Below are 18,521 nucleotides of genomic sequence, written 5' to 3' on the forward strand. Positions count from 1 at the left end.
TGTTGAAAAAGTTAACATTACAGAAATTACAATGCATTTACATCAATAAAATAAACTAAAGCAGAATAACTGAACAGGAAACAGGAAACACTGCAAAACTAACAACCACAAAGAATAACAAGGTGCAAGTGACTCTTTCACTGTCACTCCCCTTACGGCATAGATAGTATATAAAAGTTTGTGGTATATAAAGTTCATAGGTTTGTGGTGTATATAAGGTTTGTGGCAGGCAGCAACATAGACTGCTGCCAGACAGCTCTTAGCATCCTCCCCTAGTAAGAAATCATTTCCTGTATATTTACATGTTTCTCATATTTGTTCAGGAAGCATGGCTCTGTTTCTGGTTTACGGAGGGTGCAGTGAGAACACAACCACTGTACGCTGCACCCTCCTGCCTTAAATGTAGTAAGCATTTTACCGTTTACCAACAGCATTGTGTTTCGTGCCCATCGTCCACACATTTCAATGTCACATCACTGCACACAATCATAAAACCGATTTTGCCCATGCCTCAATGAAGACCACAAGCTTAAACATGCCTTTTCCATAATAAAGTATCGATACAGTATGATCGTATGAGACATGCATGCAGACTGAGACATTCAACTTAAAATATAATCCTTATTTGATGTTTTAATGTCAGTACTAGTAGTATCGTGTTTAATATCACAACAATTCTCTAACTTTGGCGTTATTTGTCCTAGAAAAACCAGAGACGTCTCAAACAACACAAATTTCCTTACAGATTAAAAATACACATTATAACAGTTTGTACCTGCTATAATAGTTTTCTTTAAGAACATATTAACAATGTGAGCCTCTGTTTCCTTCACTGATCAGATAAGGATTTCTGAGGAGCTCGAGTTAGAGTCAAGGTGTAATAAAATGTATCTCCCACACAAAGAAGAGAGCGAAGGGAGACCTTGATGTAATTTTGTTCACTATTTAATGAGCTGGGGTTCCTCTCAAAGGGTCAAAGGATCACGAGAGTGGAACAGGAGCAGGCAGGAGAGAGAGTTCTGATAAGACATGGGGGGGGGGGGGTCTGATCAGAGTGGCATTGGGGGCGTCATCACAAATTGTGTCCCCATTCTTTTATGACGACATATAAGGGAAATTTTTCCACAATAAATTCTTCCCTAGCATAACTGAAGTCTCAGGAACCAAAAAAAATGTCCTGGATTCTGTGGGTCCAGATGAGTCTATCCATAGAAGCTGTTGTGGGGATTTTGGATATTTGTAATTCATAATCATAGTTTTGTCAGGTCAGACGCACTTCAGTGTCTCCTCTGTTTAACCTTATCATATGACTAGTACATAGCTTGTTTGTGCTAAATGGATAACGTGAATAACTGCCTCATGACATGGTATAATGGCATATCTGTGCTTCTGTACATCCTGTTTCTTGCAGATAACTCATGACTGTTTATGGCCTATGTAGACCCTGTTTTAGAGACCTTGTGATGAGAGAAGTTCAGAGGGGGATTGTAATGTCTAAGGCATGTTTAGTTTGGTCTAAAGACATCACCCAACCAAGGCTTAGCTCATTCTATCTATTACCTTGTGACCCTGTCTGTCTGGATGGGGTGTCTCCTTCTCTAAAAGGCTGAGCACCAGTGGCCTCGGGGTCATTTCTGCTAAACTCTGAGCTTTGTGAGGAAGCAGGGGTGAACGTATTTTTGTCTGCAGAAGAAAGTATTTTGTCAAAATAAACCACAGAGAAAAAGCTGATCCTGTTTGTTGATCTTTATTGAAGAAATCCATTTCCACAACGAGATGGGTTTAACCGGTTAACATTGATAAATATTTTTAAATGACACTTCTTTCACCTTTTTAACCACACAAAATGTTTTGAGGAAGAGACCAGATTTTTTCCCAACATGAGTTATTCACACGGCTATTCCACCTAAATATTACAGGAGAAACAGAGATAATATTACATTGAAAAGGATTGTTCTTACTACCAGATGGGTTGAAAGTCAGTTACATCAGTACAGGAGTACACCAGATGGAATAGCATCAAAAACTATGGCATACTGTTTAGGAGTTATAGCTAATCCATAATATTAAAGAAACTCCTTTGCTGTTATAGCGGTCTTATCCAAATAATATTATTGCTAAACCACTCCCCAAAGAATATGGATCTGTTGTAAAGTATATCTTTGTTATTCCGTATAGAGTAACGGTGAGGTGAAAAATTGTGTTTGTCTATCATTGACCATAATATATAATAATAATAAACTTTATTTCTACAGCACTTTTAGACTTAGACTTAGACTTAGACTTAGACAAACTTTATTGTCATTCACACACATTTCCATGTATACAAACGAAATTCCGTTGCAAGGCTCCAGAAACCACCAAAAAAATATACAATATAAAAGGTAAATATAAAATATAAAAGGAGGCAAGATATAGACATATCTACAACAAATAAAATATAAAATAAAATATAAAATAAAATAAAATATAAAATAAAATAAAATATAATATAGCATCTAAGTTGACAGAGTTGACAGCTGTTTGAAGTGAGTATTAGCAGCAGAATATTAAGTATAAATAATAAATAAACAGTGAACGGTGTAGTGAACAGTGAATATAAACAGAGAGTAACAGAATGGAATGAGGTAGTGCATAGTGTCCAAGTAAAGTGACGCAGTGTCCAGTAAAGTGACAAGTGAGTGTGTGTGTGTGTGTGTGGGGGGGGGGGGGGTTATTTGGAGTTTAAAAGTCTTATTGCGTGGGGGATGAAGCTGTTGTGGAGTCTGGATGTTCTGCTCTTGAAGCTGCTGAACCTCTTACCAGAGGGCAGCAGGGAGAACAGAACATGATGGGGGTGAGAGGGGTCCTTGATGATGGACTCTGCCCTGGTCAGGCAGCCTCTGCGTGCAGTCTCGTGGATAGCAGGAAGAGCTGTACAGATGATACCCTCCGCTGTTCTCACCACTCTTTCTACACGTTTCCAGTCTGAGGCGTTGCAGGCCCCAGACCAGACAGAGATGCAGCTGGTTAAAATGCTCTCTATTGTCCCTTTGTAGAAGGTGGTGAGAATGGGAGGGGGAAGGAATGCTCTTCTCATCCGACGCAGAAAGTGCAGACGCTGCTGTGCTCTCTTCACGAGAGCAGAGGTGTGAAGGGACCAGGTCAAAGTGTCGGTGATCTGCACCCCCAGGAATCTGGTGCTACTGACCCGCTCCACTGCGGCGTTGTTGATGAGGAGGGGGGTGTGACTGGGCTGTTTTTTCCTGAAGTCAAAGACGATCTCGAGACGATGTTTTGTTGACATTCAGGATCAAATTGTTCATGTCACACCAGTCCACCAGATGTTTCACCTCCTCTCTGTAGGCCAGTTCGTCGTTGTCCCTGATGAGGCCCACCACTGTCGTGTCGTCCGCATACTTATTGATGTGGTTCGTGCTGAACCTGGCACGGCAGTCATGGGTCATCAGGGTTAAGAGCAGTGGGCTCAGGACACAGCCCTGGGGGGAGCCTGTGCTGAGGGAGATGATGCTGGAGGTGTTTCTGCCGACCCGCACAGACTGGGGCCTGTCTGTGAGGAAATCTAGCAGCCAGTTACAAAGGGGGGTTTTCTTAACAAAGTTACAAAGTGCTTTCCAGAACAACAGAACATGAAACCAAACCCAAAACAACAGAAACGACAAATAAGACAGTGGGATCAAGAGAGCATCAACCATGAACACTGGAGCATAAAATCTAAATAACACACTTTCCTATAAGAGAAGGTTAAATAAGTCATAGAGTGTGGTCTATACCTAGTCTGTAAAGTGTCCTGAGATCATTTTTGTTGTGATTTGGCACTGTAAATACAATTGAATTGAATTGAATTGATTTTAAGAAGGCACTTAACCCTCAACCATTTATTCCAGGGGTCAATTTGACCGTAGCAATTTAAACATCTCGAAAATTATATAATCAATTTGTTACTCAAGTTAATTCGGGTACTTTATGTATTTATTTTGATCTGATCTTAAATTGCATCGAGGGATATCTGTCTGTGTGTTTTAAAGTACTAAAGTACTATTTTGTGATATTTGTAATATCTGGAATAAAAGTAACGGCCATTATCAAGGACAGTAGCATGAATTTGACCTCATATCATATTTGAATTGTAAAATACACAATAACAATAATGATTAAATCATCCAAATGATCAAATTGACCTAAAGGTACACCGATGTGACAAGTACATGAACAATGTGAACAATAAAGAAATATATGTAATCATGCCAATTTTAGTTTTTTTATGAGTTGTCCCCATTAAATTAGGAAAATTCATAAATATAAAGCATAAAAATGACATTATTTAGAGATGCTAATGATTAAATGTGGTCAAATTGACCCTTAGGATAACAGGAGGGTTAAAAGATGGGGTCCCATGAAAGCAGAACTTGTTTATGAAAGTTTCTATGTTATCTTTACAAACCAAGAGGAATTTTAGAGCACCATTGTTAGAAAGAATGTAATTGGAGATGCGAGTCCTTACTGAGTTTCGTTTGTGCAGAAACGGACTCGCTCAGCCTCACGTCGTCACGGCGCTGCGTCATCGCCGTGTCTCCTCTCATTCACGGAAAGATGGCGGCGCAAACAGACCGCGGCGTTCCGCTCAGCACGGTGAGTCGACCAACGTTGTTATTTGTTTATATTTTGGACAGTCACACCATCGACTGCACGACTACAGTTACAGCTAAGTGTTATAGCTCACTGTTGGCGGGTGTTTCAATACTACGGACACTAATTTAAATGCACAGCGGACCGTAGACTCTCTGCAGAGATATGTTAGTCGCGTTTATTCGACGTCGGCTCACAAGTGATGATATTTAACGCTAACTTATCAAACTATGTAGTCACTCCGACATGAGGTTTATTTAAAATGTGATACCTCAACACAAAAACACAAGTGTGTGTGTTTACCAAACACCTAATGTTTGTCATGTTTGTTTCTATTTTCATCGTTTGATATGATTCGATTTAAATTGATTTTAAACCTGTAAAACATAAAACAAAAGGGCATACACAAAATTATATTAGACAACTAGAAAGAATAGAGATGCATGAATAACTAATTCTTGATTTCCTTGTTTGTTTATTTACTTTTTGACACATTCGAAAGAAGTGGGAAGTAGTTATTAACCCCCCCCCCCCCCATTATACATAATTCATCGGTCATCTTCTTTCATATTTCTTTTTTTATTCGTTTATTATTCTTTTTTTTCCCAAACTCAACCAACTTTTTTAACTGTACTTAACTATTTAACTAAATATTATTCATTTTTCATAGATGCCTATCAAATATACATTCTAATTTCTTGCACATTTATTTAATTTAAACAAAAATTATAAACTTATTGAATAAAAAGATAAATAATAAAAAGTTGTCTCACAAAAAGTGTCAACACCCCACTGCTGCACAAAATATACTTTCACTTTCACATTCTCCGCCCAGACCACATTGTAATGCACGGGCTGGTAGTTCATAGTAAAAATGGCGGCATCCTATAACTGGGGACCTTTGTTTTGTCTCTTCAGTAAATGTCAAATAAGAGCAAACATTCCCCAAAATGAGACCTAACACAATTGTCAAGACCAGGACATTATTTTCAAAGTTTCTCTGATTATAAAGCACATCTAGCTAAACTGTCAAAAGATTGCATTATGAAATGCAATCTTTTTCTTTTTTAGCTTGATAGAAGAGGAGTAAATAACAGAAATTACATTTTACTCTGAATGTAAAGACTTGCAAGTGTAAACTTTTTTTAAACGTGTGTAGAGAAATCCTCTGCTCATAACACACCCATCTGGTGGGACGGATAACTAGGTAAGGACACTTCTACAGTGCTCTTAAACACTATTTGTGCTCAAATCAAGTCTTAACAATAAAGCATGTTAATGTGTGTATTTAAGACAAAAATTTACTCTGAGATTTTGAACAAACTAACCCTGATCAGAGTTTCGAACAGTCTAAATGATGGCTCACACCGCCAATAAGGCAGGTGCTGTCAGTCAGTCAAATTAGTTATTTGTGCAATTAATATAAACACAGCAAGCACCATTCGACAGACTGATTCTCACTGAGAAGAGCAATACACTTGATCTTTTGTTTTTAAGAGTTTAGGCAGGGCAACTTTATTTGTATAGCACCTTTCATACGCAGGGCAGACTCAAAGTGCTTCACAGCACAACAACATGTCATGAATTCAAATGCATTACAGAAAGACAAAGAGAATAAAAACATAGACAATAATAAAAAACAGTGCGGACGTTAAAAGTGCAAAGATTTAGCAGAAAGCTAAGGTGAACGTAAAAGTGTTCAGTCTAGTTTTAAAAGTGGTCAGAGTGGGGGAAAGTCTCACATCTTCAGGAACTTTATTCCAGGTGTTTGTTGCATAATGACTGAAAGATGCTTTCCCTTGATTTGAGTTTACTCTGCGAACCACAAACAGATTGGCCTCAGAGGATCTTAGTGATCTAGAAGGCTTATGTAGTGGGAGCATATCAGTGATATACTTCGGCCCTAGACCATATAGTGATTTGTATGTGAGCAGGAGGATTTTGAAATCAACTCTCTGACGTACAGGAAGCCAGTGTACTGATTTAAGAATAGATGTAATGTGCTCACATTTTCTGGTCTTTGTTAGAACTCTAGCGGCAGCAGCAGTAGTTTACCCTACATTCGAAGGCATGGACTCGTAAAAAGGACACATTGATTGACTTGGAATAGATATGTGTCTGGAAATCAGGCTACTTTGATGTAACTATTGTGTACTAATGAATTTGCAATACTTGCAGCTGTGTCCCAAGTTTCTTCATACAAATTCCACCAGCCACACCTGGCCCTTCAGCGCCATAGCCGAGCTCATAGGTGAGTCATCATCACATTATTGTATTTGCATGTGGAAAGGTCAAAATAGCTTTCTGTTTTCGTATACCTGTGATGTTATGTGGCATCACAACCACACCCATGTGGTTAAATGCTGTAACACCAAAAGAGAGCATTGTATGCGCCTGATTCAAATACCAACATATGAAGTTTGATGAAATGGTGTTCTGACAATACTTGGGTGACCAAAAGAGTATATTTCAGATTCTAATATATAATATAAAATTTGATGTATGCTTAAATCCACTGTCACTGGTGGCCATAAAATACTACTAGAGTCTTAGAGCCTACTCACGCTGTCCTTTTGGCCGCGGCCAAAACCGTTTTTTCAGCTAAAGCCTAGTACCTTTAAGCAGATTTAGATAAGATAGATAAGATTTGTGACCAGCTTGCATACCAAATGAATCAGTAAACTGTTCTTAGTTTGCTTGTGTTCATGTTTATATTTATGTAGGCACTGTCAAATCAAGTCAAATTCCCTGCAATGAAAATTGCCTGGCAATAAACCTGAATTTCCTGTACGATCGTGATGATCCTGAGTAAATCTGGTCCTCCGTACTTTGACATTACTGCAGTGCATACCATTGAAATGCAGGAGGTTAAGATTTAAAAATGGTTTCTTTTGACAGACAATGCCTATGATCCAGATGTGAGAGCCAAACAGTTCTGGATTGATAAGACTGTGATCAACGAACACGAGTGCCTCAGCTTTATGGATAATGGAAATGGACTGGACCTTGAAATAATGCATAAGATGCTAAGGTATACACACACTGCTGCTCTGTATTTATTTTTTTTAAATGATAGAAAATGTGTAACAGACCCCTTGACGTTGATATTACACTAGCAGTACTGGGATTACCACTCCGTAAAGATCTTTAAAATGTTGTAGATAGTCTTGGGCGTTAATTTATCGTGATAATTACCTGATACCAAATATAATTTTAAAATGGCAGTTCTGGTTTTATAATCAAACTTTACATTACCGCATAATTCAATGCAATTAATATGAACTGGATTACATAACCCACGATTAACATATGTGAAACTATATTATATAATATGTGAACTGAGTTAACAGTAATATTAAGGTCATGTAGACAACGCTTTACATGTAATGTTAATTTTGGACTAAAGATCTCAAAGGGATAATATGTAGTATTATCCTGGAAAAACAATGTCTAAACTAACACAAAAATAATTCCTCTCCCTCATCACTTATGGCCCATTAGAAGTGTGTGATGGTGTCTGTGTCTGTAATTATTTTATTCACACAGGAGTATACAAAAATGAGCTTTTAGGCTAGACCAGTTATTTATTGAATTACCAGAAGACTTGCTATATCGTGTATATAACGTTATTGAGATATGACATGACCTATATTCAGATAAGGGATTGTGGCCATATCCCCCAGATGTATGTATGTATGTATGTATGTATGTATGTATGTATGTATGTATGTATGTATGTATGTATGTATGTATGTATGTATGTATGTATGTATGTATGTATGTATGTATGTATGTATGTATGTATGTATGTATGTATGTATGTATGTATGTATGTATGTATGTATGTATGTATGTACCATGATGTGATTAATATACTCACTTAAAAGTACATTATTTTTACACTACATTATTCCATTTATTTTTCCACTCAAGCTTTGGATACAGTGACAAGATTCCTGTAAAGGGTATCAAGCCAATTGGTATGTATGGCAACGGTTTCAAGTCTGGATCCATGCGTCTCGGCAAAGACACCATTGTGTTTTCCAAGTCAAGGAGTGTGTCATGCGTTGGGATGCTCTCTCAGACCTACCTGGAACAGATTGGTGCTAACCAAATAAGTGTACCAATTGTTTGCTTTGAACAGAGAGAAGCAAACAAGTATATCCTTTATCTACTACTTTAAGGCACATTGCTTCATCAACAAATGAAATGAAAACATCTTCTTTATTGGCATCATTAAAGTATCATGGGTTGTCAACTGAATTGCTGTAAGACAAATCCAGTGAAGTTTTACAGAAATCGGAAGTATACTCAAATAGTTTGTATGTAACACATTGGTGTAAGTCTGGAACAAGATTTGATGCGGGTCCTGGAGTAATTATTCATTTGGAGAGTATTAAATGTGGGCTGGATAAAAATCCATATTTCAAAATCAGCACATTTTCTTATTTCAATTTATAGTAATTTTTCATTGCAAGATGACCTTAACTTCAGCTTTACTCAGTGTAAGAGAGGAGCACAAAGCCAGCCTGCAGGACATCCTGCGCTATTCCCCTTTCAAGACACAGGAAGAGCTGCTCAAGGAGATCGATGCCATCACTTACCACTCGCCCACTGGCACACGGATCATCATCTGGAATCTCCGCAGGTCTGTCCGTACTTAATACATACAAATGTATGTTGTATTTCAGAAACCGTGTGCGTGTGTGTGTGTGCCTGTGCCTGTGCGCGTGAGTGTGTGTGTGTGTGTGTATGTGTGACAGATAAAGATCCCTACTGTAGTGACACAGTTTCCCCAGTTTTACCATTTTATTTATATAGACTGATTTATTCTGTCTGCAACATTAGGGATGAACTTTTTAGTAAAATTACCTCCTATTTATGTTAATTTCTTTTGGCTGGATTAACCATGAAACATTTGAGTTGGGGTGTTGGATGTGTTCGGCTGTTTGTTACAGATTGGGTTTTTCCATGTGATACAAGAACCATCAGTGTTAGCCTAAGGGAGACAAGATAACTCAAAGACATTGTGATTGAAGCCCCTTCGCCTATATACATGTTTATGTTTTCAACAGGACTTCAACTGGAACCACAGAGTTTGATTTTGCCAAGGACCGTTATGATATCCGAATACCATCGGATATCTATGATTCAATGGCTGACACTCCTCAAACAGCAGAAAGAGCCACGCCGTACATCCCTGAGAGTTCTTACTCACTGCGGGTAAGGAGCAGTAATGTGCATGCTTCAATGATTCTTAATGATTGTGCTATACCGAAGGCATGCTCGAGGCCAATCATGGTCCTTTGTGCAACTTAGGCAAGTGTCATGTGGAGACTTGAAGCTTCCAAGTCATAAACACTGACAATTGACTTTTCATTGCAGCAGGAGACATCTTGTGTCCAGCAGTTAAACTTTTGACCTTAACCACATTTGTGCATTCACAGATTCTGCATTTTTTTAAGTAGCAGATGTAGTGTTTTTGGGAAACCATATGAGGCGCATCTTAAAACATGTCCACTGATATCTAAATTATTGACTAATCATACAGGGTTGAAATCCTTGAAAATGCTTGAATTGTAACGCCGTGTTTTTAAGGTTTGAGAAGTGCTTGAATTTTGGATAAAGTACTTGAAAATGCAGAAGTGTGAAGTTGTTTCCACATTTCTTTCACAACAAATAGCTATGGATTATAAATGTATTTCAATTTCTTATTCTTCTGTAATAACCAAACACAATTTTAGCTGTTTATAGCATAATACAGTCTCTTTTAATTTGATTTAAAAAGAGTAAAATAATCATTTTTTAGTATGGTTGTATTTGTAGAAAATGGAATTTACCACAGCTGTAAGGTGCTGGAAAAGCTTGAAAATGGACCTTGAAAGTGCTTGAATTTGACCTTGGAAAAGGTGTAGGAACGTTGATCATAGGTTTACAGTTTTCCTTTTCTTTCTGCATCATTAATGAAGCTGAGCCATTTAACTGTAGAAAATGTTTTGTGTGTATTATCTTCCTGTATTAATAAAAAAAAAAACCTGCAGATAATGTTGTGAGAAAGAGAAAAATGACTTAGAGCTTCTGATACTGACCAGTGAAACCACTTCCATTTACGTGAGCGCATAATTGATACTTGTGTTTTGAATGTATTTAGGCATATTGCCGCATCCTCTACCTGAAGCCTAGGATGCAGATCATCATACGTGGTCAAAAGGTGAAATCTCAGCTTATTGCCAAGAGTCTGGCCTTCATCCAAAAGGACCACTACAAGCCCGCTTTCCTGGTATCCTTTCGTTACAACCTATTGATAAATGTGTTTAATTCGATACATTTTGTACGTGTGCAGAAAGTGTTTCCAGAGTTTTCCTTAAACGTTGTTTTAGAACAGACGCATTCCCATCACTTTTGGCTATAACACCAAAAGTAAAGACCAGTACGGCATTATGATGTATCACAAGAATCGACTCATCAAAGCCTACGAACGTTTGGGCTGCCAGCTCAAGGTGAGTTTGGGTTGTTTATGTGAGTATTGTTAGATTCTGGGATTGGATGGGATTGTAAATGGCATAATTCCTAGATGTTTCCAAAGGTTGTCACCCGGTGTTCATATTTATGAACCTTTGCCTTCTGCAGGCCAACCACAAAGGCGTTGGGGTCATTGGAGTCATAGAGTGTGACTTTCTGGAACCTACCCACAACAAACAAAGCTTTAACGAGACAGATAAGTACAGGTGATGCACTGATGCCACATTACGTTTTGATCATTTCTGTCAGTTTGAATCTTAAAAAATAGTTTTATAGTCCAATCATATTACTGGATTATTTGTTAGCCTGTGGCCATAAATGCAGAAGTCTGAAGCCCTTCATTTTTTGGTACAGGAAAACTTTGACCAATTTGGGGACCAAACTGGAGGAGTACTGGACTGAAATCAACTTTAGGAAAAAAAAAGAGGATCCAAACGGCACCATACCAGTGGAAGATACCATGTTAGTACATTTGCAGTGACTGGCATGATGCATTCTACACGTATGTTTGTAACCATGTTAACTTCTTACATGTTGTGATCTTTATCTATGTCCTCAGGAAACAACCAGATCAAAACTGGGTGCAATGTGATGACTGTTTGCAATGGCGCAAACTCCCTGATGGGATCGACTGCAACAAGCTCCCAGATAAGTGGTTCTGCCATATGAACCCTGATCCTCAGTTCAGGTAGGTGGAGCATTATTGGAAAAATCTGTTGAAATAATAATTGTTATATTGTATAATGAAATAAACCAATGCTTGTTTTTGTATATCTTTGTAAAAAATGTTAAGCTTTACTCCCTATATGTTTTTCTAAGTTAACACATTGTGTTCATATTACTGTGTGTGTGTGTGTGTGTGTGTGTGTGTGTGTGTGTGTGTGTGTGTGTGTGTGTGTGTGTGTGTGTGTGTGTGTGTGTGTGTGTGTGTGTGTGTGTGTGTGTGTGTGTGTGTGTGTGTGTGTGTGTGTGTGTGTGTGTGTGTGTGTGTGTGTGTGTGTGTGTGTGTGTGTGTGTGTGTGTGTGTGTGTGTGTGTGTGTGTGTGTGTGTGTGTGTGTGTGTGTGTGTGTGTGTGTGTGTGTGCGTGTGTGCGTGCACCCAAATGCATAACAACAATACATTGTGGGTCTGGAGTGATCACTCAGCACCCCAGGGTCGATCCCACCAAGTTCATTTCAGTTTTTCAGAAGAACGACACTTATGATGGGGAAGTGAACAGTGGCATGTTGAACCACTATTGAAACATAGCATTGGTTTCAGTATTTGACAACAGGAAGAACAAAAATATTAACTATTTTCTGGGAACCTTTATATGAAGGTTACACCAACGCATCCACTGATTTCGAAATGACACTAATTTGCATAGGCTTTATATGTTATTTATATGTAATAGTGCCATGGGAGAAGTTTGCCTCACGATTGGTATAAACACGTCATCTAAAAATATGTGTAGCATATTTTACAAGAATTGAGTTTGGCATTCTCACAAAGATAAAATCATATTTTCATCTTTTCAGCGCTACCAGCGCACCAGTGAACAAAAACACATATATACAAAAACCTAATTTAATGTCAACGCTGTGCTTCCACAGGAATATTCCCTCAACCTTATGCACATTTCTCTGTGTATTAATAATCATCAAAAACACACGCAACATTTGAAACCAAACGTTGCTCACACTCAGTGGGTGTTTTTAATCCCTGTCTCATTTGCCCTCCAAGGAACTGCACGGTAGAGCAGGAAGCTGTGGACTCTGATGATGAGCAACCTTCATACCGCAAGACCTATAAACAACAGTGAGTCCTATTTCATTTAAAGCCACTGCCACAAATTTGTCCAAAAATGTCGTTGAATAATTAGACTAAATCAGCCCTGATATGTTAATTGAGTATAATAAATAAGTGACTTGCTTACCTTACCTCTGTGATGTATTCTGCTCAGAGAGAAGGAAGACAAAAGGAATCAAGAGAAGGAAAGACAAAAGGTAAGGACATGTTTTGCTCCTCATGTGGCATCATTTTCTTGAATCACCCAATTTACCCAAATTTGCTCTTACCCAGGTGAGCTAAATGATGAATCCCACTGGAATGTAATAGTTTAATATAGGTAACGCCCCGTAAACACTATAAACGGGCAGGCGTTGTGCCATGTACAAACACTCTAGAACATGCCCAAGAACTGAAAATATGTCAACAAAAAAGGCTTTTAGAAGAACCTCTGTGATTTTGATGTGTTAAAACATACACAAATAAAGTAAACATGCTATTTGTCAAAGTGGCTGTGCTGGTGTTACCTTGTCAAAAACATATTCATAAAACATATATTGTTATAATAATCTACATTTGATTATATGAATATACGGTATGTACACAGAGGTGTAACTCAACTCAAACTTTATTTATAAAGCAAATTTGAAATGAACAAACAAACAAAGTTGGATTTAAGTTGTAAGGTTTTGAAAATGCTATCATATAATAACACTTATTGCCCAATGTATGCTGTAAATCACCTGCCATTTTCTTTCCTCTCATGTTACCATGTGAAACCTGAAAGGATAAAACATGATTAACAGTGCTTTTGGGGATTATTGTTTCCCACTCTAGGCAGAGGAGGATCGGAAGCGTCAGGAAGAGCAGCGTTTGGCTAATCTCGCCAGGCAAAAAAATACCGCTAGACGGCTGCAGGTTGGGGGTGTTTACTAAAGATAATGATTTTGTTACCAAAATGAATGTTTTAATTAATACATGTCAGAAGTATGAATAATAATAATTACAAATGAAAAAAAAAACATGTCCATATCCTTTTTGTTGTTCTCATTGACAGACTGTACAGTCCCCCTCCACCCCCTCCACCCCCACTACCCCACGGAGTAGGTTTACCACTGTATCATCACGAGGAGGGGCTGCGAGGGCTGAATCCCGTCTGAGGTCCTCCACCCCATCACAAGCTGGTAAGAAAAATGTGCTCTTTGTTTGTGTTGGAGAGAAAACGTTTAGGAGATTGAAGATTGATTGATGTTCTCTCTCTCTCTATAGCTTGCAGCCCCTCCAGTGGCAGTGGTCTTCCAATTATTTCTAATGTATGCTCACTGTCACCAGGCATACAGTCACCATCCCCCCTGAGGTATGATTTATTATTGTTTGTGAGCTCAAATATATGCATTGGACTTTGTTTAAGAAGCACCCTAATTGTGCTTTGTGTGGACTGCAGGGTGAAAAGAACACAGCCTCTTACTCCACAAGTAACGCCCAAAAGACCTAAAATGAATAGCATACTTCAGGGCAACTCAGACACATCCATATTATTGGATGTGATTCCACAGAGCTCCCCGTCATTGCTCATTAATGATGTCGCCGCCGATGATGATGATGATGATGATAATACTGATGATGACATTTTCATCCTGGAGATTGACAGTACCCCCAAGCCAAAAAATCCATGCCTTGACATGACTAGAGTGAAGAAAGAACAAGAGCAAAGTGATGACGCTGCTCTGGATGGCGCCTCGGCAAATAATGTTGCAGAGACGGGCTCTGCAGTGTCTGCAGCTGTGGGAACCAGTCCCTCCCCAGCTCCTCCCCAAGTGGTGTGCAACATCACCACCCAGACAGTAGTACCCAAAATGAAGAAGGAAGTGGAAAGTCAAGATGAGCCCAGAGCAGAGCAGAGTACATCTAATGGGAGTGGTAGAAATCAGAGTTCAGATGTTGGTACTAGTGTTGATCAAATAGTAATTAAGCAAGAGAGAAGTGGAGAAGCCCGCAGTGAGAATCAAGAAAAGCAGGTCTTGCAGAACGGAGTGACACCTCATCTGTATAGTGACGAAGATGCTGGACCTTCCTGTGGAAATGCCTGTGATAAGAAGGACCCCTCACTTCACTACCCCAATATGACTGAGGTACAGGAACAGCAAGACAAGCTCATAGATATTATGCAGACTACAGCTCAAGAGAGAGATTCCTTTAAAAAGCAGGTCCAAAAACTTACCCGCGAACTGCAAGACGCGCAGGGCAGACTGCAAGAGCTGTCTCAAATCAACGTACAGAAGGAGTGTTCTGACCAGGCCAGCCAGACGGAGGTAACTGAGGACTACAAAGATCTGTTTGAGAAGGCCAAACGGAAAGTTAATGAACTTATTAAGGACAAAGAGGTTTTACTGGCAGCTACTGAGACCAAACCTAGTACTTCTCAAGAAGACAGGGAAAAGGACATAGATGAGATCGCAGTGCAGGTTGACTGTCTCATCCGGGAACTGGATCGAAGTAACAAGGAGAGGGAGGAACTGCGCTCACAGGTCAGTGTTGTTTTGCTTAAAGAAGAAGACTGGTGATACTCTTTATTTTTTTCTGTTGTTACCCAATTTCATAAAAAGACCAGAGCGAACAGTCTGTCAGTTCTTTCTGACCCCAAGCCAATGTCATCTTTCTGAAGAGTCTTTAAAATGAGTCACAAATCTACTGTATACTTTTTTTTAAATGGCTCAATTATAGTTGCATTTGTTAGGGACTATTTTCAGCTGCAGATTTAGCACTTTAGTGAGTATTTAGGGGTGCAGGACAGCATGTGTTTGTGTGTGGGATTGGCTCAAATTAAACAGTAAATATGTTGATCTTAATGATGAAACATGTCACCCATACATTGAAGTGGCTCACTGATGTCTTTTTAAAAGTTTGGAGCTCTGTTTACATGACCTTTATTAAATTCAGGATATTGTTATATTCAAAATAATAGTGGAATATTAGTGTGCATGTAAATTGTCATTGTATGTAGTTGAATGCACTGAAAAGCTACTTAGTGGACTTTTGAGCTGAGGTTATTTTGTTACACATGCTTCCATTTCTGCTTCATCTCTGCTATTACACACACTGATTATGACAAATCAAATCTATATAGAGAAGAGATTAACACTCTACAACTGTTTTCTAGCAACAAATCCAAACATGAATATGTGTGCTCAAAACAAAGAGTCCTGTAAGCTTGTATCAATATCTCTCTCTATGCTCACACTTACCTTGCTTGCCCTTGTAGATTGTGTTTACCTTTACCTTTATTTTATGGATGTTGACCTGCTTTCCCCTCCCTTCCTTATTAATTTGCTGTGCCACCAGTTGGACAGTCTGGAGGAGGAAAGGGCAAGTCTTGCTATCCAGTGTGAGGAGCTCAGGTTGAGCCTGCAGCAGCAGAGGGAAAATGCACAAGAGAGAAGCACAACTCCACACAGAACGACTGATCCTACCGTCCAAAACGTTCCAGAGGAGGCAGCAGGGACAGCAAACCCGGGCACAGATTCAAGGTCAGATACATTCAGAAGATTGGATTATTGAAAAATCCCTCTCCCTTCATGTTGCATGAATTACCACTGTCCAATTTATGTGATTCATGAACTCAGCAACCCAGCAGAACAATCACCTTGTTTTCAGCTGGCGGTAACATCCGTCTTAGGTGATCCGATCACAAGTGGGCAGCTCTCAGTACTGTCTGTTCTCACCTGGCAGCAAAATGCGTCTCCAAATGGGTTTTCAGTGGCCATTTATTCTCACTACTGTTAAAATGTGGACACATGCGACCTAAACCACCTCCGAATGGGGTTTTTCACATCCGATCTTAATTTCTCACCTGTAGTTAGAGCTGTCCACTTGTGACACTTGGGATCTGTCCTGAGTGATCTGATGTTAACACCAGGTTAGAACAGGCCCAGTGACATAAATCTGATTTTCCCTCTGTTTCTTTCCTCCTCTCAGTTTGATTGGGCTGAGGCGCAACGTCGGGCGCCTTCTTGTCACCTACGTGCCTTTTATGGACCTGAACCAAGTGAATTATGAATGTAATGTAATTGATGAGCTCCTTGAACAGTTTGTCTCCGATCAAGGGCCCTTCGCACCAGTGGGGCTGAGCGACAGAGGGCCAGAGCAATAAATGTTTTAAAAATCAACAAATAATGGGATTAAGTGTCGACACACCACCTGTAATTAATATAAATTCCTATGAGTGTGGGAAATAAAGTATCGTGCACATATTTACTTTTTTTTTTTGATATACAGTATATTTCACATATGGTAAACATCTTGGCACTATGTCATTGTCTTATTACATATAGAATATAAATAATACAATCACTGTTTAATGAATGCTTGTTGAGGTACTCAAATCAAGAAGGTTTTCTATCTGATCTTGTTTCTATTCCACAATGACTACTGATTGTTTTTCCTTGATTTTGAATTGTAGCATTTTTGTATGTATATGTTTTAAATATATTTTTTTATACTTCCTGTCTTTGCTTTGTGGTGAAATGCTTAATGGCACATCATTAGTGTCCGTGTTAACCCTCTTGATAGAACTTATAGAAGATAGGGCTGTCAATTGAGTTATCAAGAACCTCCCTCTAATTAAACACGCTGTGCTTGCTTGAGCAATGTTTAAAAGACATATATGAGGACTTAATCTGCATGTTATAACTGCAGGCTAATTCAGGCTGGAGACCCAAAAACAACTTAGATTTATTCAAGATTGTAAGACACAAAACAACCATTCACTACATTAGAACAATTCCAAATTTTAAAAATTTTAGCAAGTACAGCTTTAAACTTCCTTTAGGGTGTCTTGCTAAATGTTGATTTTAGATGTTATTGATGACCATTATACGAATCACGTGACTCACTCATAAGGGTGACACTCGAACTGGTTAAGTGCCCATTGGTAGTGAAAGCAGCAAACAGGATAAATGATTCTTGATAATGGCAGCTTTCTAGTCCAAAGGGACTTTGAAGAGTCTCAAATAAACAGTGTGGGGCTGAAGTGTGAAAGACCACATTTCACTTCATCACAATTCAATGAAAAGTGAAATTATTAAGTTAATTATTATCAATTATTGACCAAAAAAAGTCTCAAATGGCAAACACAATGTCCCCTCGATAAAAGTTGCATCTCAAAACTGCTGCACATTACCGGTTAATAAGTGAAAACAGCCGTGTGTGTTATAAAAAGCCTTGATTTGTGAATAGAATATTCCCAGTGGTAAAGAGAAAAGTTTAGGTAGTTTCCTGCATTACAAACTAAACAGTTTATGACTATATATCAACTGAGAATTTTACTAAAGCACTGGTTCTCAAACTGTGGTACTTGTACTCAAGATCTCTATGATGGTATGCATAGGAATATCCAAAATTAAAAAAGGAAATTAATACTAAAAAGATACTTGACTGATACTTTTAAGATCTGTGAAATGTAATTTAAAATAGTTTTGGCATTTCCTGTAGTAGTTTAGTTTCAATACCAGCCGGTTTTGTAGTCACGTTTAGAGTTATGAGCTAAACTGTGAAGACAACATAGTAATCAAAGGTAAAAAGATTGGTTTGAAAACACTGACAT

General features: G+C 38.6%; 1 protein-coding gene across 1 annotated transcript; it reads left to right on the top strand.

Moving 5' to 3' along the window:
• The first annotated feature begins 4,590 nt into the window (after window positions 1-4,590).
• morc3a (MORC family CW-type zinc finger 3a) lies at window positions 4,591-17,424 on the top strand. The gene is made up of 19 exons (XM_083921387.1): window positions 4,591-4,632; window positions 6,808-6,880; window positions 7,528-7,660; window positions 8,563-8,789; window positions 9,130-9,277; window positions 9,705-9,852; window positions 10,781-10,909; window positions 11,010-11,129; window positions 11,260-11,357; window positions 11,506-11,613; window positions 11,711-11,839; window positions 12,875-12,949; window positions 13,095-13,137; window positions 13,757-13,837; window positions 13,977-14,103; window positions 14,189-14,276; window positions 14,364-15,447; window positions 16,262-16,446; window positions 16,895-17,424. Exons 1-19 carry the CDS (start codon window positions 4,594-4,596, stop codon window positions 17,067-17,069), a joined length of 3,210 nt encoding a protein of 1,069 aa, XP_083777513.1. The 5' UTR covers window positions 4,591-4,593; the 3' UTR covers window positions 17,070-17,424.
• The last annotated feature ends 1,097 nt before the right edge of the window (window positions 17,425-18,521 follow it).

Source organism: Echiichthys vipera (assembly GCF_963691815.1).
Source record: "Echiichthys vipera genome assembly, chromosome: 10".
NCBI lineage: Eukaryota > Metazoa > Chordata > Actinopteri > Perciformes > Trachinidae > Echiichthys > Echiichthys vipera.